Consider the following 26,589-nt stretch of genomic DNA (forward strand, 5'->3'; position numbering starts at 1 on the left):
AGTTTCAGCCTTATCTGCAATTCTCTCCAGATCCCCAGATAATCCAATCGGGTCTCACCCTTTTGTCAAACGTTTCCTCAGGGGAGCAACGATAACAGCGCCATCTACGGTGCATCTCTACCCAACTTGGGACCTACATAAAGTTTTGTCAGCCCTTCAAAGACCTCCATTTGAACCTCTGAGTCAAGTTTCCCTCCGTCTTCTGTCCTTTAAGTTCTTGTTTCTGGTGGCCATTACTTCAGCCCATAGAGTGTCTGAATTGAATGCCCTGTCTGTCCATAAGAATTTTTGTGTATTTCATAAGGATAGAGTAGTCCTATGTACTGTCCCTTCCTTTCATCCCAAAGTGTTGTCTACCTTCCATTGCCAGCAAGAGCTGGTATTGCCATCCTTCTGTCCGAATCCTGTCCACCCTTTAGAGAAAGCCTGGCACTCTCTTGACATGAGAAGAGCCCTTAAAGTTTATATTTCCAAGACAAAGCCAATTCGGAAAACAGATAATTTGTTTGTCTCCTTTCACCCAACATCCCTGGGGAATAAGGTGACCACGTCTACGCTAGCCAGGTGGATCAAGGCGTGCATATCATTGGCATATGCCTCTCTAAGATTAGCCCGTCCTACTGGAATAGTAGCTCACTCGACCAGTGCAGTAGCCACATCAGCGGCCTTTTCCCATAATGCCCCTCTAGAGGAGATTTGTAGGGCAGCCACTTGGTCCACTCCCAATACTTTCATTAAACATTATAAAATAGACTCCTATGCTTCAGCTGAGGCAGCCTTCGGGAGGAGGGTGCTACAGTACGTCCTCACAGATCAATAGTAGCTTCAGCCCAGCAGTATTCCCACCCTACATGGGTCAGCTTTGGTATATCCCACCTGCTATCATCTTTCCATGCACAGGAGAAGAGACACTTGGTCTTACTGTGAAATCGGTCTTCTCTGTGTATGTCAAAGATGATATCAGGGCCGCTCCCTATGAGGGCTGGGCTGCCTTTACAAGCACTATTAGACCTTGAGCAGAGAGTGTATGAGTACTGTTGTCTTGTCTTTGTGGTGTTTATTGGTCTTATTCGGATGGGCTTGTCATTGAAAACTGAGCACGGAGCAGGCGCAGACCAGGAACGGATCTACAATAAAATGTCAGCAGTACTCTTTTGCCTTCAACCACTAGGTGGAGCTAATTACTCACCTGATATCATCTTTGACATGCACAGAGAAGACCGATTTCACGGTAAGACCAAATGTCTCTTTTAACTCATCACCTGCTCTGAAATTGTTTGCAATGAAGAACTGGACAGAAATGCTTTTAAGAAAATAAAATAAATAATAAAATGTATTAACTACATGTTAAAATCTGTCTTTGTGTGCAGATTTTAATTTCCTTTTCCTTATTGATAGAAAGTTCATGTATACAAGCTCCGTTGAAACAAATGGGCCACTCATACAGTTCCCATTCACTTCAATGAGGCTTGTGTAGGAGAACAATCTTAATACTGTTTTTTCCTCATTCCCTGGTCTTGCCATGTCAACCTTGCTATTTCTTCTCCATGTTTTTCATTTTTCCTGTCTTCCTAGTCCTCTTTTAGCTCTTCTTCCTTAGCTTTTCATTCTGGGTCTTATCTATTGTGAAGTCCAAGCTTTGATATGCATTTTTATTTATATATTGCCATCTACAGAAAATTAAAAATAACTGTTTATCCAGCACTACATTTATCCCTGCATAAAGATTTTGCTGATGTGCTGTTAAAGTGGTAAGCAATATAAAATTGTTTGAATACATACACTTGCTTAGGTGATGTCTAACCCTCATTTAATGAAAAGCAAATAATTTTCTAATAACTTCTTTCAAAGATGACACCTTGAGCAGTATATGGGAAATCAAATAATGTGTGGTTGGGAATATATAAAGGAAACTGGGCATTGATTTTTTATGTACAAAGACATCAAAATTATTACAAAGTTATGCCCAGGTGGTACACAACACCGGAAAGGCTACATGAAACAAATAGGAACTTAAACAATAAAAGCTGGTAATGTGAAGTTTTGGAAGCCACTTCTATATCTGAGAGTTGTATGACAACAAGTAGATTAAGAATATATTACAGAAAATAAAAGAAGTGCAATTAGATTTAGACTCTGCTTTATTTTTGACAGCTAAACACACATAAATTCCTTCACAGCAAAGATAATTATATCTTATATTATTGTAAACGCAAGAATGTGTTAAATAAAATACTTGGGAAAGGTCCAAATCCCAGCAACAACAAAACGGGAGGCAAAAATATTTGAATATGCAGTAATAACTATGTTTACAAGCTATACAAAAGAAAAATAAGACAGACAGAAACTTAATAGATTTGCACAGAACTGGGATTTATTCATTACTATTGTATTCGTAAAGTGTACTTGTGGTTGTATCAAATGTTAGCTCTACTCAGAGTAGACCCATTGAAATGAATGGACATGGTTAACTTGGGTTCCATTCATTTTAATGGGTCTACTCTGAGTATAACTTAGTTAAATACAACCCTTATTTGATGTGGCACTTTAGGATTAGGTACAACTATAATATTTAATATAATAGTACAACTGTGAAGTGAAATGTTTTATGTATTCATTTTTCTTTAATATGTAATTTAATATGAAACTGAGTACTATGTAATATCATTTCACTTTTTAAAAGATCAAATTAAATATAATTTTTAAAAATGAAAAGAAAGTGACACCTTGGCAGTCCTGTTTTATGCAGCACTGTGCCTCTCTTACAGGCTTTGTTCTCAAAGCTGTCAGCTGGATGCTTGTAGGTGGATGTGCTCAGGAAAGAAAAATGGGTTTGTTCATACCCTAGGAGTTTTCCCCATTTTCTTGAGCACAAGCAATACATATGCTTCCAATTCCATATGCAGTTGCTTTTTTGGTTCCCAAAAAGAAAACGTCCTGGGCACTTACATCTGCATCGGCAGTCAGCAGCCCCTTTCTCAACACATTACAATGGCTGGGACAAGAAACGACCCTACAAGTAAAATTCACTTGGTTTTCTTGGGATATTTTTGTGTACCCTGTAAATGGTAAATGGCTAAAATTTGGGAGCATTGTCTACTGCTGTGCAGGTAACAATGCCCTAGAAGGACTATGTATGCCTACTTCTGTGTAAATTCTGAAATGAAAATTGCACCAGCAGTGTATTTTTACCTCCAGAGGATTGGGTATCCTTCAAACATTTCACTGATTTTTGTTCTTACCACTACAGCCCTTTAAATTTGGGGGCATTGCTCATGCTTCTTATGCAGTGACCTCAAATTTCTTGGTTAGTCCTCTAGAGCAGTTTATATTGTTGTGGCTGTCATCCAAGTCATCATTTCATGTTTTGTTTCTATGTGTCCAAGCTGGAGCTGCAGCCATGAAACCATAAAAGGCCACCTGTCCTTCTGGAAGAGTTGGCACATTTTTACACTGAGCTGATGCTGTGGAACGTTACTTGTCCTGGCTACAAATTCCTTCTTGGACTGTTGCAGCTGTAATGCTTTTGGATATCTCTCATTGCAAACCTTCACTGTAGAGTACTTTAGACTGTATATAAGTCTAAACTGTGTACAAGTAGGCAAGTTTCAAAACTGGCACAGTTAGTCTACTAGACTAGACACAAATTTTACTCATAGAGACTCCATGTCGCCCTGATGGATTACCTTTACAGAGAGCAAGACAAGAGGAGTGCCACCTGCTTCTCAGTCTGTCTGTGGTTTTAAATACCATTGACCATGGTATCATCCTAGGCTGGCTCTGTAGAATAGCAGTTCAGGGCACTGTGTTACAGTGGTTCCAGTCCTACTTACAGGACCGACTCCAGGGTAACTTTGGAAAAGTGATTTTTGGTCCCCTCGAATGGGGTGTTGCAGGGCACTCCCCAATGCTATTTAATATCTATAATGAAGCCGCTGGAAGCTATCATTAGGAGTTTGGGGGCAAGATGCCACAGTATTCTGATGACACTCAGCAATTTCTCCATAACATCTGAATCAGGGGAGGCCATATGGCCCTGGACTGGTGTGTGGACACAGTGATGGAATGGATGAGGGGAAATTAGCTGTGTTTGAATCCCAGAAAGAAATAGGCCCTGTAGGTAAATGGTTCTCATCTCTGAGAAATAGGTCAATTGCCTGCCCTGGATGGGGCTGCACTCCCCCTTAAGGAACAGGTATACAGTCTGGGGGTGCTTCTCGGACCCAGTTTCGTCACTGGAGGTCCAGGCAGCCTCTATAGCTAGAAGCACCTTTTACCAGCTGTGGCCATTCCTGGACCGGGAGAGCTTGACCACAGTAACTCAGGCATTGGTGACTTCAGGACTGGAATATTGCAACGTGCTCTGTGCGGAACTTGTGCTTGATCCAGAAACTGCAGTTATTGCAGAATTGTGCAGCACAGATTCTTATATAAGAGAGACCCTGTTAGCATGTAACACCTCTGCTCAGAGATTTGTACTAGTTGCTGATTTATTACTGGGTCAAGTTCAAAGTGTTACTATTAGTATATAAATCCCTGAACAACTTGGGACCAGTTTACCTGAGTGGCTGCCTTAATCCGCATGTGCCTACTCTACCACTTCGATCTCAGGAACTGGCACTGTAACAGATGCAATATAATATTGGTTCTGAACTCGTAAGAAATCAAACTTTTCGTGTGGCAGCACTTACACTTTAGAAATTCCTGTCTACTGATACCAGGCATGCACCTTCAGTGTACTCTGTTTGGCACCTGCTAAAAATATTTTTGTTCACACAAGCCCATCTTACCATGTTGATGTTGACAAAAAAAATTGTCTGTTTTTAGCTATAGTTAATTTTAATTACATTTTTTAAAAATTCTTATTGACAATTTTAATGTTTGCTTTCTTTATGTTTGTGAACCGCTCAGATAAGTTATGTACAATCTAGCTATATATAAATGTTAAATAAAATAAATGGGTCAAGACTGCCTTCAACTATATGGCAATTGTAGTTAACAAGCATAATGAGCCAGACTTACAACCCTCTGCTTAGCTGCAGCACACACAGGGCTCATATCACAGGCTTAATGACTGGGAAGTTATCTTTTTAAAAAACCAGCAGTCCTTCCCTTTTAACCAAAATGTTTCCATGTAACCCAGTGTGCTTCACACAATTACTTTTCTTTTAAAAAACAACCAAAAGTTGACCTGAGCGCAGGAATCTTGTGACAGAGATCTATGAAGAATCTACTTCCATGAATAGGCTCACCACATAATGTAGTCACCTAATGTAATTTGTTTTAAATAAGCCTCCATACATGGTCAAAGATTAATGAAAAATTATCAAGCGTAAAAGGACATCCCCATCATTTTGTTGATCTAGTTTAATTCTGTAACGCTGCTTAGATGGGAAGCAGTTTGCTGACTTCTATTCTTCACTGCGAGTGATTTATCAGCAGCTTTTATTATCTTTGTTGAATTTTTTAAATACTTTTGGCTCTTGCATTTCATGTTGGCCACTGATTGCTTGGAACTCTATCTGTAGCTCGGCATTAATTAGGAAATCTGTTTACATGCTGAAAATTGAACTAACCTTGAAGAGGAGCAAATTTCTTGCACATGTTGGATTTTTAAAAAATGAGTACAGATGGACATTCCATATGTCTGACACTGTGTCTGTTTTCTCTAAAGAGTGCCTGTTGTCTCCCCTCCCAGCTCCTACACTTTTCTGTCTCCTTTTCCTTCTTCAAAATATGAGGTTTGAAATTTTTCATTTTAAATTATTAAACTTATCTAAATTAGCTTAACATCCTCATGATGAGAAATAACGGGAGATGCAAAATATACTATATAAAATCATATCCAATTGTTACATGAAATACATTTTTTAAAAAAAACTTGGAAGAACTTTTCAACTAGACATAATCTTCAATGCATCTTTATATTTAATGTTAAGGTTTTAAAAATGCAAATAGCATCAGCTGGAATGGCTGCTAATTATCAGGATTTCAGCAGATGTGGCGGCATCTAGTTTGGCCTTTATAAATATGATGGAATACAAAATATTTTCATACTTTTAGGACAGCCCACTTGCTCCAGAAGAACCTGTTGAAAGAAACAAATCAGCTAAAAATGAAAGCTAATGCCACTGGGTTGAGTTATCTTGCAATAGCATTCTCAAGATATGGAAGAGCAGAAAATGAACTAGGTTCTAGATTGGTGGGCAGAGCAGAGCAATCTAACCCCCAATCCACCATACTGGAAAGGGTTAGGAAGTGGTTGTGCTGGACTCTACCGGCAGTGAGCGTTGTCACCATGGAGGTCTCACTGTGCCTGTGAAAAGCACAAGTGGAAGCCACCACTAGTGTATCTTCCAGTGGTAACTAACATAAGTCCCCCAAATATTAGCTTTACACCCCCCCCAGCTTCTGTGCTTCCACTGGCATAGATGTCAGGGCTTTGGATGTGGTGGCACCTTTGCTGCTCCATTCAGCACTGCTGCTTCTATTTGGAAATTAGGATTGTTCCATTAGTCATATCATCAGACAGATGTATATTGATTCCTCCTAGAGGAAAGGGTAGCCCTGAATAAACAATCAGAAGTCACCAGCCCATCTGTTGTGCCTTGGTACCATCCCCAAATGTGCACTAGTAATTTTCATGCGGATATAGATTATAATCTATTTTGACTCCATAACCTATTCATACTTCTTGAGTGTACATGTTTTAAAGAATGTAAGCATCATCACAAATCCATACATACCTATGAAAAAGTCAGAGCACTTTTGGCATTATCATAACCTTCTTTGCAGCTCAGTCTGTTGTAATGCAAATTTTTGATATAGCTTGAGCCAGATCCAAGGACAATTTACTGAACTCAAAACAGTGAGCAAGTGTGAGCAAGCTATTTCCATATCTATAGTGGCCACCCTGATTCAGAGCATTGTAATTCCCAGTGACCTGTTGCAGGCCACATGATGTTTATTGTGTAAAACCTCTGTATACACAGGGAACCCAAGACTTTTGTATAGGCCCTCAATTTAGCTGGCGGCTTCCACCACTGTTCATGACAGCATCATTCTACCAACTGGTAGATTACATTGTTGGGGAAAGTAATGTCATTCATAAAGCATTCATAAACATCTACTTGTTTGAATAAGGATGTCTGTAATAGTGTCATTTCATAACTGCACCAATACTTCTTACACCATTTTGTCTGCAGTATCCAATAACAGCCACTGTTTAGGGCAGGAGACTAGGCCAGATGAAATATTGTTCTTGCCCTCTGTGATTGTGCAAGTATTTTTTTCAGCTGGGTTGTCTTTACTTTTTTATTCCAGATTTCAGAAATATTGGTCCAGAAATTGAACCAAAACTCCATCCAATTTGACCTGAAGCCTGGAGTTCGAATCCTTGTACATGCTGCTCATTTAACAGCAGGTTGGTGTAGATTCCTTAAAACCTCAGCCAGTATGATTAGCACAGATTTTATTATGAATTCTCCAGTGGCAGCATTGTGAACGCTTCCTATTTTTTCATATTCAGAATACTTTGCAGTTGTTATTATAACGTATTGAAAATAGCTCAAGATAATCAATTTTATGCATCTTTACTGGGAACATCAGATGTAAGCCTTATTGTGCACAACCAAGCTTGCTCCTACTAATTGTGCTTAGGATTGCAGCCTATGTGTGTTATAAATGTAGGAATGGCTATCTCACTAGTCCTATTTGGGTGTTTCAATAGCACATTGTGGGAGAGGGGAAATAAAGCACATAGGTTGTGTGGTGCTGTGCACATTGCCCCCACCTCCAATGTCCCTGCACCCTGAGTGTGGCATTGTATAGGGAAAAACTGGTTGCTACTATGGGTACATAAATATAAGAAGAGCCCTGCTGGATCAGGCCAAAGGCCCATCTAGTCCAGCATCCTGTTTTCACAGTGGCCATCCAAGTGCCTATGTGAATCCTGCAAGCAGGGCATAAGCACAACACTCTTCCCACTTGTGATACTCAGAAATTGGTACTCAGAGGCATGGAGGCAGCGAGGTCTTTTAACATAAAAAGTGTAGGGATGCCATGTCATCATGTCCTGTCCTCCCAGGGGCTCTTGTGACCTCATGTGCAAGGCACATAGCAGCTGTTGTGCTTTCTAGCAGTACTGAGCAGGTATAACCTGTTTTGTAAAAGGGAAAAGTTTAAAGGCAGCCCTTGGAGCAGCTTGTAGAATATAAGTACTTGAAAAACATTTTAAAAGAGAATGTTGTGCATTTGTTTTTTAGATGGGACAGTACAGTCTTTGTACCTGTCATGTGCGAAACTGAAACAGACAGAATGCAGACCAATCTGACCATCCCTAGTTGTCAATATCTAAAATCAATGACATTTTAATGCTGCTTAGTAGCTTGGAATTTGAATGCTTTGAATGTGGAAAAATAATTTGTGAAATTCTGAATTCGAACACTTTTCATTTTAACCTTAATGATAATGATGGTGATGCAGAGCTTCCCCCTTTTCTCATTTCCCATTCCTTGCTGGCTAATTAGTAAAATCTCTGGTTATCATAGAGTGAGTATAAATCAGATGTGCCCCATTTGCAGGATAATGACATTTTTATTTAATAAACTGCTGCAAATTTGATGCCAGTTTTCTCAAGGCACCTTTTAAAATCCATCAGCACAAGCCCATTACATGTAATTATGTAATCATCTGAAATATTAGATTTATTGGGGTATCATAACGTGTGTAAGTTGTATTTTAAATGTCATTTGCAAACTCCATGATCTTCAGTGCTTTGTTTACAAAGTTTGTCATCATTTACAATGGGAAATATGCATGAAAAACTATGAATAGGACTATATACTCTTTACTTTGTCAGCTTTTATTAGCAGTATCCATGGCAGCATTATCGTTAAGTAATTCAGTGTTCACTCTGTCTCTTCATTATTTCAGGATTCCTTTTGCTGCTGTGGGTCCTCTAAGATTCACATTTCATCCAGAGCGCTGTTTATGAAATATGAACTTACCATGTTAATAAAAATGATATCTTTACTAGCTGTCACCTAGCCAGTTCAGCAGAAATGTATTCCACTATATTGGAAAGACGTTCATGCCATAATTTACATTTGTTAGACCTGTTGCATATGTTTCCACCCTCTCTGAGCGGCACCAGTTCTCCAGAATTTCAGACAAGGGATACCTCAAGCCCTACCTGGAGAAATTGGGGATTGAACCTGGAACCTTCTGCATGGGAAGCATGTACTCTACTACCAGAGGTGTAGTCGTCCAGGGTCTCGGGGTGGTGGTCTTAGAACTCTTACTTTTTTGTAAGTAAGGTCCCAGCAGGGTCTCTATGTCTCCTGCATCCTACAAGCCAATCAGCATGAAAGAGGAATGTGTTAGCCACCCAGATGAGTCTTCTAACATGCTTCCTGGTCCTTTCCTGCTGATTGGAGCTAATCAGAATGAAAGAAGGTAAGTCAGCCACTGAGAAGATTTTTTCAGTAGCTAACACTCTCCCCTTTCATTTTTATTGGTTCCTGGGGATGTTGTGAGAGAAGGCATTAACAAGGATCTCATTCTCAACCCAGCAGCAAAAAAGGGGAAGCTGTGACTACCATGAAGGGACCCTGCACTTCTGAATTTACCACTACGTTACTATCTGCCACTTAGCTTGAGCAGCAATGAACATTGGGCTTGTGTGCTCCCACCTCTCTCCATCTGGCACAGCTGTGAGAACAGAAGCTTTCGCTTTCATTTTCAACTAATTGTGGTGTCTCATTATGTCCAAAGCATGAGCAGTATTTACCGTAATTCAGAGAAACAAACCAACTTCAAATCACAGTCCTGGCTTTTTTGCCTAAAAATCACAGTTAACCCCCTTTGGCCACTTTTCTCCCACCTCCTTGGATCAGCCTGCTCCCTTCTAAGAAGCAAAAAGAGAGAGAAAGCCCTTGCACACAGAGACATCACTTTCCCAAGGAATCTGGCTCAAAGACAGATCCAGTAAATTAACCTGAAAAGCTCATTTAGTGGTATAATTTTCAGATTTATTTTTTTTTGCAAAGGGGGGGTTCCAGAAATTTTAAAAAGAAATTATCTTCAATGAAATAACATTATTTTGTATATAGCAAGAAGTAAAAAAGAGTTTCCATTTATCTGACATTGGAATGGATGAAATAAATTATTTTCTTCTGTGCACACTGTCTGTCATTTTGCCCTTTCCCCCATAATTTCTAATCCCTTAATCAGCCATTCCATAATAGCGGGTAGAGTTGCACTTTCTCAGTATCTGGCTAACACTTCCTTGGTGGCATTTAAGAGATGTATAATTAAGAGCTTTAGCAATAATTGGATCTTGTTAGTCTAGGTTTTTTTTAAAAAAAAACCCAAATAAATCCAAATTAATCCTAAATCTCACAATTTTAATCTTGATTCGTCTACAGCTAGATCAAAATACTTTCACAATAGGTGGGCATTTAAGAATTTCCATACTTTTATCTAGTCTTTCCCAACCTGGCCCGCTCCAGTTGTTGTTGGACTACAACTCCCATCGTTCTTGACCATTGGCCATGCTATTCATGGCTGATGGAAGTTGGAGATGAAGGCTGCTCTTAACCACAAGGCAGTGGTCTCCTGCTATTCCTGCGAGGATCTCTTTTGAGTAAATGTTCAATTGCCTATGTGGAAAAAGGACTCTGCATAGAGCTCTGGGAAGAGCATATGCAGAGAGTAGCAACATACTTTTAAAGGGCATAAAGAACGAGTCACTGTTTAAAGCAATTTTTAAGCCAGATTTACTAATAGCTTCTCTTGGGATCAGAGCTGTGTACTATCCAATTAGCAGCTCAGCAAATATCTGCATGTCCTCTTTATAACACTGAAAAACTACAGGAGGTGCCATCTAATTTCTGTCACAACCGAACTAAAAGCATCCTCTAAGTAAGCAGCTATCACTTTTTAAATGGACTACTTTTTTCTTTAAAAAATAAAATCCCCACACATTTAGTCAAATGCTGCTAAATACAAATGAAATCTTGGGTTTTTAGTTCCAGTTGCCTAAATTACCCAGATAAGGCAAGGGACCGGGGATTTATATAGGCATTCCACTCTCCACCCCACCACCTTATCCCCGAAACCCAGCAAAATTCAAAGACCATTTATTCAAAATTACCAGTGTGATCCTAAGCATGTATATTCAAAAGCAGGAAGAGATGAAGGACATGCCTCAAGGCTTGTAATGTTTGTCTCAAAAACAAGGTGAGCATTATGACCTTCAAATTTTTCTCTGGCTTGGAATATTACTCTGAGCTCAGAAAGAATTGCCCTTTTATCCCCTCCCACCTAGCCTACCCCAAAACCCTTTCCTCCCAAACACCAATTCACATAGCCCTTGAGAAAGCTATATTTCCTGTGGGTCTTGATATGCTTTGTGCCAGGTGTCAGAAAGTGGAGCTCTTTCCCTCCCTCCCTTTCTCCATCAGTGCACCAGCACATTAAGATGGGGCAGAAGGAACAGGGAGAATTTGGGGGATTTCCTTTTTGTTTCTCTATGTTCCAACAAAAACACATTGAGGTCAATGGAAATCCAATTCAAATAAATACTAAGTAGAAAATTAAGTGGAACTATCTGTAAATAAAATGATCTACCACCTCGTGTTTAGCAGGGAACTTTATCGTGAGTGGCAACATATTTCCACCTTTGGATTTTACATGAAACCTGTATACTGCATTGAGAAAAGGCCATGTTCTTGGCTTTGGTATGCAACATCAGGGCAAAGATACAGTAAAGTTTAACCTAGGATGTAGCAGCATCTTTTCCCCCAGTTTATTCTCAGTTTCTATAAGACATTTAGGATTGGTAAAAAGCACTGGTGGGCTAGTATGTTTGTTACAGTGTCCAAATCTAGGTCAAATTCAGAATTGTCACAGTTGGAGCAGACTATGTTGCCTTTTGTTCTTGGTCATGGGGGAACTCAGGCAATTAGTGAAGAATAACTGTTGTTTGTGCCTCATGTGGAGAGCAGTGTAGCAAAGGTTGTCAAACATTAAATCATCAATTTGCTACTCAGCGGAGCTCTTCAGAGTTGTCCGGGGACTATTACATGTTGGCCCCAGGGACATGGTAGAATCCTCTGAGGCCCGCTGTAATGAATTTGCTAGGCACTTCCAGGATAAAAGTTTAGGCATCCGCCAGGACTTAGACTCCAGTGTTATAGCAGGTGAATCAAGTGAGGTATCCAGAGCACAGCCTTGTCCTTATTTTTTGGATAAGTTTCAGTTGGTACAGCTTGAGGACGTTGACAAGGTGCTTGGACAGGTTCGTGCAATCACTTCTGTACTGGATCCTTGCCCTTCTTGGCTAATAAAAGCTAGCAGGGATGGAACAGCCGGCTGGGCCAGGGAAGTGATTAATGCCTCTCTAATGCCTCTCTAATGCCTTTCTATGAGAGGGAGTGGTGCTGGGCTCCCGGAAAGAGGCAGTAGTGAGACCACTCCTGAAGAAATCTTCCCTGGACCCAGAAAATCTTAATAACTATAGGCCGGTGGCAAATGTTCCATTCCTGGGCAAGGTCCTGGAACGAGTAGTTGCAGGCCAGTTCCAGACACTCTTGGATGAGACCGATTATCTGGATCCATTTCAGTTGGGTTTTAGGCCTGGTTTTGGCACAGAAACAGCCTTGATTGCCCTGTATGATGACCTTTATTGAGAGAAGGACAGGGGAGTGTGACTCTATTGATTCTCCTTGATTTTTCAGCAGCTTTTGATACCATCGACCATGGTATCCTTCTGGGACGACTGGCTGAGTTGGAAATGGGAGGTACTGCATGGCATTGGTTCCGCTCCTACTTGGCAGATCAATTCCAGAAGGTGGTGCTTGGGGAACACTGCTCAGCCCTGTGGATTGTCCAGTATGGGGTTCCACAGGGGTCAGCTCAGTCCCCCATGCTGTTCAACATCTACATGAAACTGTTGGGTGCGGTCATCTGGAGTTTTGGAGTGCGTTGCCATCAGTATGCTGATGACATGCAGCTCTGCTTCTCCTTTTCATCTTCTTCAGGTGAGGCTGTCAATGTGCTGAACCGGTGCCTGGCTGTGACAATGGACTGGATAAACTGAGGCTCAATGCAGACAAGACTGAGATGCTGCTAGGGGGAGGTTCTTCTGACCGAATGGTGGATGTCCAACCTGTTCTGGATGGGGTTGTACTCTCCCTGATGGAGCAGGTTTGTAGTTTGGGGGTTCTCCTAGAACCATCTTTGTCACTTGAGGCTCAGGTAGCTTTGGTAGCACAGAGTGCCTTCTATCAACTTCAGTTGGTGGCCCAGCTATGCCCTATCTGGACAGGGATAGCCTGGCTTCAGTTGTCCATGCTCTGGTAAACTCCAAATTAGATTACTGTAATGCGCTCTACATGGGGCTGCCCTTGAAGACAGTTCAGAAACTGCAGCTTGTGCAAAATGCAGCTGCCAGATTGGTAACAGGGACCAGACGGTTCAAACATATAAAACCAATTCTGGCCCGCTTGCACTGGCTGCCTGTATGTTTCCAAGCCTGATTCCAGGTGCTGGTTTTAACCTATAAAGCCTTTCATGGCTTAGGACCACAATACCTGATGGAACGCCTCTCCCGACACGAACCCACCCATACACTATGCTCAACATCAAAGGTCCTCCTCCGGGTGCCTGCTCCAAGGGAAGCTCGGATGATGGCAACAAGGTGGCTCCCAAATTATGGAATGATCTCCCCGATGAAGTTCGCCTGGTGCCAACATTGTTATCTTTGCGGTGCCAGATCAAGACTTTCCTTTTGTCCCAGGCATTCTAACAGCATGTCCTGAGTTCTGACCCCAAGTCTTTTACCTTGTTCATTTGTGCTTCATGGTTTTAAACTTTGTATGGTTTTTAAAATTGTATATTTGTTTTTAATGTTCAACGTTCTTAATTTTTGTAAACCACCCAGAGAGGTTTGGCTATGGGGCGGTATATAAATGTAATAAATACATATATACATACATACATACTTGGAACAAGTACAACTGCTTTTCGGGCAGGGCCAGTCCTGAGTCAGCCTTTGAGGCCACACACCACTATGTGGATTAGTCCATATATGCTGCTATGGTTTTGATCAGAATTGTGCAAGTACAGGTCTTAGAAGCATGGCAGAGGTTCTGTAATTTGCAGATTACAAGGCATTGTACATTTCTGCTGAAAAAAGTACAGCCCTTTCGATGAGAAATTCATAAGTATCAAAGATGGCTATTCATAAAAAGGTGATGATCACTCTGCAGTTTCTGTGTAGACTTATGTGATGTGTGCATCTTTAATGTCTTCATTTACTGATCCCTGAAAAGCCAGTTTCCAATCTGAAGACCAAGAACAACTGTCTGTTGGGAAAGGTGTGTGGGTTGACTGTCAGATACAAAATAACAAAGGAGGACAGATTTCTAAATCAAAACCCAAACCAAAATAATAACCACCATCCTGTAGTTAGAAAACCTTATTACAGTATATGGGGCCAAGCATTTTAAACTTTTCTTTAATTTTTTACAGCCCCACTCATAGATGTCACACCTAGCCACAGTGGTTCAGCCATGCTGATGCTGCTCTCCGTGGTATTTGTCGGATTGGCAGTATTTGTAATCTACAAATTCAAAAGGTATGATTCATCCCTTCTTTCCCTGCCATTCTCCTGTCAGGTGTGAAAACATAATGCAAAGAGCACCTTAGCGTACACACCAATTATGATTTCTGTTAATGTTTTAGGAAGATTCCGGGCATTAATGTTTATGCACAGATGCAGAATGAGAAAGATCAAGAGATGGTCAGTCCAGGCAGTCAAAGTGAAAGCATGCCTAATGTCCCTCAAAGGGAGCTGATGACCCCAGAACAACTAGTAGATGAGAAGTTGGATACCCGGCCCATAGGTAAATAAACTACAGCAGCCAATAATTAGTCAAAGTCTGCATTCTCATTGGCTAAATCTATTCTGAGTCTTCCAGCCTCCTCTGTTAAAACACTCACTATTCCCACTGTCCTGTCAATCTCTCTATAAATTGGTCTAAACTAACTCCAAGATCTTTCCTCCTTGTCTCCTATTTAATGATATGAAAATCAACAGTGAAGCTTTGCCTTCACTACAGTAACTCCCTTTGCAGCTGCCTAGGGTTATGAAAACATGAACGCTGTATTTTCAGGAAAATGTTTTCTATCTTCTGGTGCCATGAAGTTCAACTATACCCATGAAGTTATGGTACGTAAGAGGGAAAGTGAAAACTTGCTAGCCTCCCAACAAATTGCCGAGTCCCTTGTCACTGAATCATAGACTGATTTATTTTTAAGGCAAGCTCCCACAAAAATATTGCATTAAAATATTAAAAACAATACAAACACTGAGTAAATAACATATAGTAAAATAGCATCAGGTAAAACATTGTGCTTTCAAAACACCCTCTCATAAATAGCCACTCCAACATGTCCTACCTACAAGTAGTCTTGCAAAGGATGTATAGAGACATCTCACTTTCAATTTTACTTTGTAGCATCTCCCATCAGTGCAGTCTGCTTTTAAGAAACTGGAAAAGGGGGAAAAAAGATCTACGCTGTATTCTGCTAGCAGTGTTCTCCAGAGTAGCCCTGAAGCAGTCTGAAAATTGTTTTGGTGCCACAGAGTTGGTGTTATGTGGCTTGGTTTAAGACTACAGACTGCTGACCATTCTCTCAGTAGTAGTCATCAATTAATTCAGTTGATTTAGGCAGGATCTCAGTGGAATTTCTTCAAAGATAACAGCTTGAGGACTGCAGCCAAAAGACAAATGGAAACCAAACAATATGCATGTGTGTGAAGTTTTACAGGTGAACTGGGTGATGCTCATAAAACATTAAATTACTGCAGGGCACATGCAAACATGTGAGGAGCAAATTTTCCTAACATTTGCCCACATGGTAAGGAGAGTCTTGCACCTGATCAAAAATCTAGGGGAGCCAGTGCAGGAGGAAGTTCTTTTCACCAACTGGGCACAGACAACTGATGAATGCCTCCATGTATGGTTGTATGCTCATAGGAATATAAGACATTGCCTTGTACTGAGTCAGGACTAGGAATGTACTAGAAGTCTGCCCAATTCGGATTTGGTACCGAATTTTCTACTTATTCGCTTATTCTCAATTGCTGAGGATCAGATTTTAATGTAGTGAATTTCCATGACTATTTTTGAAAAAGGCTTTTTTTTAAAAAGTCCACTTCTAAAACATTGATTGTAAGAATGATAATTTATTGACATTTCCTTTTAAAATATTGATACCAATTGATACCAATATATTGATACCAATACTGTTAAAGGAAATAATGGTATTTCCTTCAAAATATCAAAATTAATAACAATATTTTTTCTGAGGAAAAACCCACAGATTGGTAGAAGCAGTGGCTGGGGGTACAGAACGAACTCAGTTTGATGCATCCCTGTTAGGTCGACAGAATGTTTTTGAACTGGCACTGGCCAACAGATCCCAACCCTAGTAAGAACACTGGGTTATTTAACCCGGTATTATTTACTCATACTGGCAGTGGCTCTTCAGGATCTCAGGAAGAGATCTTTCCCATCATCTTCTCTCTGATCCTTAAAAGCAAACAAAAATACCCAGAGATGCCAGGGATTGAACCTGGAAGCTTCTGTAACCAAAACATGTGCTACAGTCCCTTCTCAAGTGACTGTACGTTGTCATTGGATTAGTCATTGTTGGCAGTTCCCATCTGGTGACTTTTTTTTCTCCTTAAGAGAATTTCATATGGCTTTCTTGATTGAGCATCTCTCTCTCTCTCTCTCTCTCTCTCTCTCTCTCTCTCTCTCTCTCTCTCTCTCTCTCTCTCCCTCCCTCTCCCTCTCCCTCTCCCTCTCCCCCTCTCCCTCTCCCCCTCTCCCTCTCCCTCTCCCTCCCACACTATAATCTAGCTTATATCTATTCTGTTGGGTGATGTTAAATATGTAAGATTGTCTGTCTTGGTGAAGGGATTTAAATTTGATAACCTTTATTTCTTTTTTCAGTCAAAAATTCTATGAACAGCTGAAAATCCTATAGTCCAGAAATATTGGTTGCCTGAAAATCTTCATAATTAAAATGTGTTCCCCTATGCAAAGTTCATTTCTGCCCAATTTTACTATTATCTGAGTATATACTTGTTTTGGATATATACAAAAAAAAGAGGCATACTCTAAATGCAATTTTTTATGACCCAGAAAACATTTAAAAATCAGTGGCTGAACTGAATGGCATAATCCCATTGCTTTCAACGAGCGTATGCTGTTTTAAATTGAAGCACTGTATTATATGCAATGAACTATAAATTCTTCATAGTACTGAACCATGGGGGGGGGGACATGAGTGTTGCAGTTGGGGGAGGATGCCCATAAAACCTTATCTGTCTATATGATGACAACAAAATCACTGGATCCTAAGGTTACCACATTTTCAACTGATCCCAGTCTTGTGCTTTAATAATTGGAGATAATGCAGGTTAAGCTTTTCTCAGTGCTTTATGTCCATGCTGAGATATAATGCTTTGCCTGCTTCATTTCTTCAGGTTGTATCCAATGCTGGCATTCTGCTTGCACAATAGACCTCTATCTGCACAATGGAACTTTCCCATCTTCCCGTGAACTGTCAAAAATTTGCTCCAGAGGATTGGGAGATCCCCCTTGAACAGATGTTGGGGGCACACAGGGAGAAGACAGGAAGGGGGAGTCCCCTTGCGCAAGTGGAACACTGCTCATGCAGCATTGGATACAGCCCTATATGTTTAGGCTGCTGTGAAAGACACAAGAGAAAGTTGAGGAAAACTTGGCAACATGTTCATTGCTACAAATGTAAAGAGCACAAAGTTCAGTTAATAGTTTAAAATTATGGCACAAGCATATCAACATAACTGCATTAAAACAATATTTTTTTTGGAAAAAAATCCTATTAAAATAGCAGAATTTCTTGTTAACTTTCATTTACATATGTTCCATCAGGGAAGTTATGTATGTATGTATGTATGTATGTACTGCCTTCAAGTCGATTCCAACTTATGGCAATCCTATGAATAGGGTTTTCATGAGGCTGAGAGGCAGTGACTGGCCCAAGGTCACCCAGTGAGCTTCATGGCTATGTGAGGATTCTAACCTTGTCTCCCAGGTTGTAGTCCAACACCTTAACCACTACACCACACTGTTATACAACCCACTTAATTTTGATACCACTGCAGTTTTGATATTTTTACAACCATGTGCAAAAGGAGCATGGAGTTATTTTAACCACGGGGGGAGGCGGTTTATAAGACTAATAAAGGGGAGAGAAAGGGATTGAGTATTTCCTCTGTGAAGCACCCGCCCCTAGGCTACAACCACAATTCCAGTATATGTCAAGGTATTCAGAATATGTCAATGGTATTTACAAAAGCTCCCTTTTTAACTAGGGTTTGAAGCTATTTAACAAATCTTTGTTATTCTTAATCACAGTTCTGTACCCACTTTCCTGGGAATAAGTCTCATTGGTTAACTGGGTGTCCTCCTGTGAAGACATGTATAAGGTCATGCTATTAATGCCAGTGTTAATTAGGGATGGAAAGATTTTGATTCTTGCGGTTTCTCATTTTTCCAATCTTAAATTCAGTTCTCCACATTTCTAGAAAAATTTGCTTGAGTTTGTTTTTAAAAAAATCCATCATGAAAATTCTCCAGCATTTTAGTATGAATCTCTCCTAAGAAACACATTTTTGTAGGCAGTTTTGACTAATGTACACATTTCTGCAAGCCGTTTCTTGTCACATAATGCATTTTTGCATGTTATTTTCACCCATATATTTATTTTATGCACACCCCTAATATATGCATTTTATAAACATTGTTTGGTTGGCAAACTGCATCATAAAATTTGAACAAGTGCGAATTTCGAAGGATGGCTTTGGCTAGGTTCTCATATTGTTTCAGAAAGTGTGAATTTGATGGATTTGGCTTGAAATGCAAACTGACTCAAAATTCTTGCCCATCCTTAGTACTAATATATACCAGAGCTATCTTATCCTTTTTATATTAGCCCCTTTCATGGGGGGGGGGGACTTTTAGAAAATTCTGGCTGTAACTCAGTGAAACTTATTTTGACAAAAGCATGAATACGTACATATTCACATTGGCTGTGGGGCATTTTCCCCCTCCCTGTCCTTACCAAAGTCCCTTCCTGGTGTTTGTTGATTCATAAACTGCTTTTTAAGCTCTGGGATTCATGGAATGAACATCACAAAAAATCTTGAAATGAGGACTGTGGAGAATAAAATTAATAAGGTGATAGGCAAAAACAATGAGAGAGACAAAGTCAGATTTTGGGCACTGAAGATCAGGATGTGTAGGGCAGAATGTTAGGAACATTCAACCAAAGAGAGTGGGCAGAAATGTTCTGGTGAGAAGCAGGGGAAATATGAAACAGCTGGATGAGAGGGAGGAATAATTGTGAATGCTAAAATGGGATCCAAGAAAAAAGGAGAAAACTTAACCGTTAGTCCAGATGAGGCAGAAAAGAAGAATTGACTAGCAGATGGACAACAGCCAAACAACAATTCATAAGAAAGAAAAGGTGAACAGCATGAATATTAAATGAAGGAAAGGAATGAGAAGGCAAGGAGATGTGGGGGGAGGCATAAAACCAACTTTGCTGCCACAGTCTTCATGGCTAATTAAATGAAAAATGTGAAGCTACTAAAAGAAATAGCAGCAGAAGTCTCCGACGGAGAGAGAGAGAATGTGTGTTGCATTTCAGCCAACAAATGGAAGGATTGAAAGAGGAAAAGCACATGAATAACAACAGTCTTATTATGCACAAAGCTGCAACTCAAGAGACTGTACAAAAGGAAATGAGAAAGAGAAGAACAGCAAGGACTTCAGATGCAACTGGGCAGGTTTCTAGCTGGTATACCTAGCTAACAAAGCATATGACCATTGAGCATAGATGAAGGATCTGATATAGGGATGGGGAACACGTGTGACGCTCCATGTGTTCTTGGACTACATTTCCCCTCTTCCCTGATCACTGGTAATGCTAGCTGGGGTTTATGGGAGCCAGTGTTGCACAACATCTGGAGGGCTTAAAGCTCCCCATCCCTGAGAAGAAGCAAAGTAAACCCGAGAGAAGCCTAAAAAAAGAAAATGTGTGGACAGAGAGAAAGAAAACATGCTCGACAGACAATGAGTATCAAGCAAACAAGCAGTAATCCAGTAAGACTGAATGTTTGGTTACATTCCATCACCTCCATCTGGAAGCACAAATCACATGAGTTCTGTTATCTTATAACAACTAAATCTAACAACTAAATCTGCATTGTTCAAAAAGGGACTGAAAATACTAGTTTAGGTTTGGGCTGACATACCCCTTGCATAGTAGGTTTGGCTTTCTTTGCCTCCAGCACCCACATTCAGGGAGAAAACACTGAATTAAGTCATGAGAAGGCTTGGGTGGAATCTTCTCTGTAAAAAATGACTTGTTAAATGGATGTCAAGGAGTACAGAACAGAGCAGGACCTGCCAGTAGTAAGGAACGGGGCACAACTTGACAATTCAGTAAATGAAATATTAATTCTAAATATGTTCTTGGTGATCAAATGCATGTGAATATGTGTTCTCTTGTTACCATTGTGTGGTTTTTATTCTTAATAACTTCCCTTCCTCCCCTGTTTCCTTGCACTTGTGGAAAAGTATCCAAGAACTGTGCATTTAATGAATCTGATTCTAGCTGGGGTTATTTGTAGGGTTGCCAGATTTCCAAAGACCAATTCTTGTACACAAGAGGCTATTGGGAGGAAAATTTCCTGGACATCTTGGACGCCAACCAACGAGCGTGAGCAGACAGCCAAGGACTGCCCAGAGTCCAGGACCAGACAGTGCATAGACTGTTGCCCTGCTGATGAGCATGCTGGCGGTCAGATGCATGAGGAACGCTCGTCAGGCGCAGGTGCGCTGGGTTGCTGACCTGCTGATTAGTGGACTAGCGGTCAGCAGAGTGGAAGGGCTGGGGGCTGGGGCTGCTGTCTGCAGGGGGCAAAAACCAAAGCATCTGCATGGAAAAGTGAGTGGGCAGATGGAGTCTTTTCAGTGCTGCCAGTCACAAGGCTTGACTGTGAATGTTGCCCTGGACACTGCACAAAGCAAGCCGTTTTTACATGCCCAAATCAATCACGGATATCTGGCAACCCTATTTTGGATCTAGCCTTGGCTTAATCTGAGCCAGTGCTTACCAGGGCTCATCCTGAAAGTGTTTTGTGATGCCAGGGCTCAGCCTTGGACACTGAATGAAAAGAGTGTGTGTCTCTTCAGCATGTGAGGTTTGTTTTTCCCTCCATATTGAGTTATCACAGCCAGTTTCAACATATCTGGGATTAATGTTGTTTCTTAAAGAATAATTAGAACTAAATGAGGATTTCCACTCAGAGAAAAGAACCATTTTCTGAATTTGGGGGGAAAGGGCATCATGGAGTAAACATGGCTTCAATAGGATTCCAGGTGGTCATCTTAATACTTTGACAGTTGCTTGGTTTATATAAGGTTTCACTCAAAGGCCTTTTGTGGGCAGATTAGGTGGAATACAAATTTGTCACATAAATAAAGTCTACAGGTGCTGTGCTGCTAACAAAGTTTTGACACATCATTATGAAGGATGGATTGATTTCCTCCATTTAGAATGACAGAAATTCAGAAGTATTCATAATTCATATGCCCATTCCTCTTTCATGACAACCATCAACTGGGCTTGCAGATGCTGTAGACTACAAAGCCTATAATGCTTGTGACAGAGCAATGTGTATATGAGTGAAAGCATTCAAGATCCAGATCAGAGATGGGGAATCTGTGGCCTTCCAAATGCTGTTGGACTCCAAGGTTAATCAACCCTAGCCAGCATGCCCAATAGTCATGATTGATGGGAGTTGTATACCCACAGCATCTGGATGGCCACAGTTTCCTATCCCTGACCTAGATAATAGTAAGAATGGCAGCACAAATTCAATGGGCCAGGCAGATTTTCTGCTAAATTCCACAACCTGTCACCAAGGTAATTGGAACTCGTAGTGAATTCTGCTGGAGGGGGTTATATATTCCCTGAGATACGGGTTTTTAGGGCAGAAGACACTGCTTACACACAGAATCAGAGCCTCCGGCTGCCTTTCTTTAAAAATTAACCACTGGATGTAAAAGCTGATTCTGTCCGCATTTGGCACTCATTGTTTGAGAATACACTCTTTGTGCTCACACAAATTCCTCAGCAGATTGTCAAACCTCTGACACCTTGTAGTTTATTTCAAATGCCGTTAAAAACATTGCCCTGTTTCGCAGAGGAACACAGAGAGTTCTGTTCCTCCGTTCCCTCACCTGCTGTGCCATAATTTGACAGGGTTAAGTCATATTTATGAATATAGGAACAAGATGTTACATTCGTGTCTAAATGACAAGCAGACCTTCTGGGTGCATGGCGTGTTAGGGAGGAACAATTAAATCCAAAGACAAATGACATGATACTGAGAGACTTTCTGTTCCCACTAACTTTGCTAACTCTCCTTTTGTTGTTGTTTTTCTCTGCTGCAGGAAGTATTTCCACAGTTGCTGAGACTCAAAGCACAAAAGAAATCCCTACCTGTATAAATGTTTGAAACAAGGACACCGGTCTATCTCTGTCCCCTTCACCCTTCTATATATATATATATGTATAAAAAGAAAAAGAAACCAATCACTGCTTTTGGACGTTTTGATTCCTCTGAAGACAAAAGGGTTTTTAGCTTTAAGCCTGTGCATGTGGATGTCATTTGGATAACATATTTGGAACTGCAGTGTACAGGTGCTCTGTTTTAATGGGGTAAAGGGGGGGGAAATCATTCCTCTTAAGCCTCTTCTCTCTTCTTTTCTAATCAAGGTTTAATTTGTAGGTGATTCATAATGAATATAGGCCAAGAATGTGCATGGGGTCTTTGTAAGAAGGGATGAGGTGGGGGGAAAGTTCCTGACTTCGGTAAAACTTTTACACTTTTAGCACTGCAGGATTGACGGTGGATTTGCCACTCCAACCTACATTTCTACAGCTGCAATCCTATACCCACTTACCTGGGAGTAAGCCCTATTGAACTCAGTGAGGCTTCCTACTGAGTAGACATGCATAGGAATGTACTCACAAAACTGCACTAGTGTTTAAAGGTATCACAATGTTCTTATGGGGGGGAGGTTGTTTTTGTTATTCAGGTGTCTTTGTTGGGCTTTTTAAATTGTGTCTTGTGTTATTCATTTCTCTAGGGCTGTTTTTAGCTTGTTCAGATAAAGTTCAAAGTCCAGAAGCAGCTCAGGTTCCTCTCACTGACAAAATCCAATTATTTCCTAATACAGGTGTTGCCCCTTTATTCATGCTTATCTAGTACAATTAAGAAATAGCTCCCCTTGTTGATCACATCTAGTCATACAGGGATGGAGGTCCTGTGACTTTCCAGACATTGTTGGGCATCAGCTCCAGCCAGCACAGCCAGTGATCAGGGATGATTGCCGTTCAACCACATCTGAATAGCCACAGATTCCTTATCCCTGTAAGATGGGATGAAGCTACTTAAAGTCCAAGCCTGCCCTTTGAAGGGTCTATCCATAAAAGACATTTCACTCTCTGATTATTATTCGGCACCTCCTACACATACCTACTGCAGTCAAGAAAGAGTGTGATGGTGCTATCCAGTCCAAATGGATTTAGTCCTGCTTAGCATCTATATCAATTACTTCACAGCCTCTTCCCAAGATCCTGACTATTCTATTCTGACAGTAATCATTTTGAAGAATGCTGAGAGTGGTTTGAGGCAGGCATGCAGTATTTTGCCATTCTGTACACAGACATTTTTTTTGCTCCACTGTTCTCTCTGACCTAACAAATTGGGCAAAAAAACCCATGAACAGCAAATTCCTCTTTCAAACCACTTTCAACTATCAGAAGACTTGCTCCAGAATAATAATTTTGCAGCTCCTGGTGTGAATGCCACAACTGCACATTGTGCACGAAGTTCACACAGTCTGCTCATAGACAATCCCACAAGGTGAGGAGGTAAGAGAAACATGCTAAACCAAGGTGTATAGATGATCCATTCACAAAACATTTTGCCCCATCCCGTGGCTGGAAAATGGTACATCCATGACTAACCCACTCCCTCCCACAGTGTACATTACTTATCTTCATGCTACATGCTTCATTCTTCAGTTAAATGCAAAATACATGTCCTCCTATCAATTTAAAAGATTTTAGAGCACAGATTAATCATTGTCATTCTGATCTGATCACATTATCACCAACTCATCGCGGCAAGCTACAAACACTAAACATTAAGCTGAATTTATTTTAGCAAAAATGACCTGTTGATCAGATTCCATACCAATGGGTTGTATTAATACTATTCCATTCACTCACCAACTTCCATTTGTGCAATGGAATTTCCTCCTCCTCTCCTCTTCCCTGCAACCCCCCCCCCGTGCACCCTCAAAATCTGCACCAGAGAGTTTGGGGACACTGGAGCAGATTTTGGGAATACATGAGAGGAAAGAGAAGTCCCATTGCGTGAGTGGAACACTGTGCAGTGGCAGAGCTTGGAAGAGTTACTTTTTTGAACTACAACTCCCATCAGCCCCAGCCAGCATGGCGCTGGCTGGGGCTGATGGGAGCTGTAGTTCAAAAAAGTAACTTTTTCAAGCTCTGTCGCTGAATACAACCCAATAGCTGTAGATTAGTTAGGCCTCCCCAAAGGCCTATGGCAATTTACAGCATGCAGGACAGTTCGCCGGAATGCACCATACACATGTAGGAGAAATCAAAATAATCCTGGATGTTCCATATTCAAATGGTGAATTTGATCCTCTTGTAGCTATTCCCTCTAGTAAGCAAAGTGGGGGTAATGGAGACTGGCCCATTCATTGCAGGTCTGAGGTCTTCAAGTCATGGTACCCAGTGCTAGGATTCAAAGGCTTCTAAGTGATTGTATGGAGAGATGGGACATTTTTCAGACATCTGAAACCAGTTTGACCTACAGCAAATATCCAGATCAACCAGTCCATTCAAAACTACTTTGAAATCAGATGCATACTGATTTATGTAAGTCAGCCTTCCCTGAGCTGGTACTAGCAAAATGTTTTGGAATACAACTTGCATCAACTCCAGCTAATGGTCAAGGATGATAGGAGTTGTGATCTGAAACTTTGGAGGGCACAAGGTTGGGGAAGGCTGCTGTAGATCATAATAGTACTGGTTCATTTTTCATCTCAGTGAGCTTTATTCAAACTGAAGCTAATTTAGGACTCTACTTGTAAATCGAATTAAATAATGGATTTGATTTGTGTGTTAAGGTTCTTCAGACTATATTAGAAATGCAACAGTTCAAATGTCTGAACTCTTACATTTTTAAATGTGAATTATGGATGTGTGGAATTATTATGGATTTCAAAATGAATAGTGAAAATTTGGATGTCTTAATAATGACAAAAACAGTATATCTGCTATTTTTAAACTCTCACACACATATTCCTTGTATATAGCAAAAAAACTAATAGGCTGATTGTGATGTTCTTATATGTTAAAACCTGTAAATATGGTAAGTGCAGGTTTATTAAGGGATATATGGTAAGTGAATTGAATGAGGGGGGGAGAACATGGGTTGGAAGGCTGGAGAATGCTGGATGATGATTGGCTGAGTGTTTGAATGGCTGAAGGTATAAATGGGAGGATGACAGTTGAGAGAGGTCGGTTGGTGAGAGTTGTTGGAGAGTCGTTAGTGGAGAGTTATTTGGATGGGTTGGTTGGCAGAGTTCTGAGGGAGGGTTGGATTATATTTGGCTGATATTTAGACAGTATATATATGACCGGAAACATAAAGAGTGACACTATATGAAACCATACGCTTGTTAAACATTCCTAAAGTAATCTTGTTGTTTCCTGGTGTTATCAAATAAATACTTTTATTGGTTTACCAAAAGCCCGAGCCTTGGCTGGGAATACACAGACCAGAAGGGAGGGCGGGGTAATTACCAAGGCTGAAGGGAAACTGTATCATATGGTGGCAGCGGTGAAGGGAGATATTGTAACAACGTCAAGTATCCAGAGCAACCCAGGATTGTATGCTTTATAGACAAAGATACAAGGGGGTTGTGGACAGTGAGGGCACCCAGACACAAAGTAACAAGCTATAGAGAGACTGAGGCAAAGTCTCTAGCAGTATTGTTTACAGGGAGTGACTGGTGGTGCTGCCTAGCAGTGGGATCTTCTGAGATCTGTGCTAGAGCCGAGTGAGAAAAAAATAAAAATGACGATCCTGACTGGTGGTGTCCTGAGGTGGTGCCTAGTGAAAGGTGGTAGCCACAAGCAGGTGGGAACCTGACTGGGAGCCAACGGTGGGATCGTCACATGTGGCATTTCCTTACTGCAGTAAAGGTAGAGAAATTTATTCATCTGAGATGTAGCCAAGCGATCTCTGATCTCAAGATCTTGAACCACCAACACTTGATGAGAAACTGGTTGCTGTAACAAGTTGACCTCACACTCTGATTTGCTGGATGGATATACCTCAGGCTGGAATTT

At 40.7% G+C, this 26,589-nt stretch overlaps 1 protein-coding gene across 1 annotated transcript in view; it reads left to right on the forward strand.

Moving 5' to 3' along the window:
* SORCS1 (sortilin related VPS10 domain containing receptor 1) overlaps nucleotides 1-22,685 on the forward strand; it is a 630,164-nt gene extending 607,479 nt beyond the window's left edge. The window contains exons 24-27 of the mRNA XM_061636065.1: nucleotides 7,324-7,423; nucleotides 14,536-14,641; nucleotides 14,749-14,909; nucleotides 22,587-22,685. Coding sequence (XP_061492049.1) covers nucleotides 7,324-7,423; nucleotides 14,536-14,641; nucleotides 14,749-14,909; nucleotides 22,587-22,651 — 432 coding nt within the window. The 3' untranslated portion in view covers nucleotides 22,652-22,685. The remainder of the gene's footprint in view (nucleotides 1-7,323; nucleotides 7,424-14,535; nucleotides 14,642-14,748; nucleotides 14,910-22,586) is intronic.
* The last annotated feature ends 3,904 nt before the right edge of the window (nucleotides 22,686-26,589 follow it).

This window comes from Rhineura floridana, chromosome 7 (genome assembly GCF_030035675.1).
Source record: "Rhineura floridana isolate rRhiFlo1 chromosome 7, rRhiFlo1.hap2, whole genome shotgun sequence".
Taxonomy (NCBI): Eukaryota; Metazoa; Chordata; class Lepidosauria; order Squamata; family Rhineuridae; genus Rhineura; species Rhineura floridana.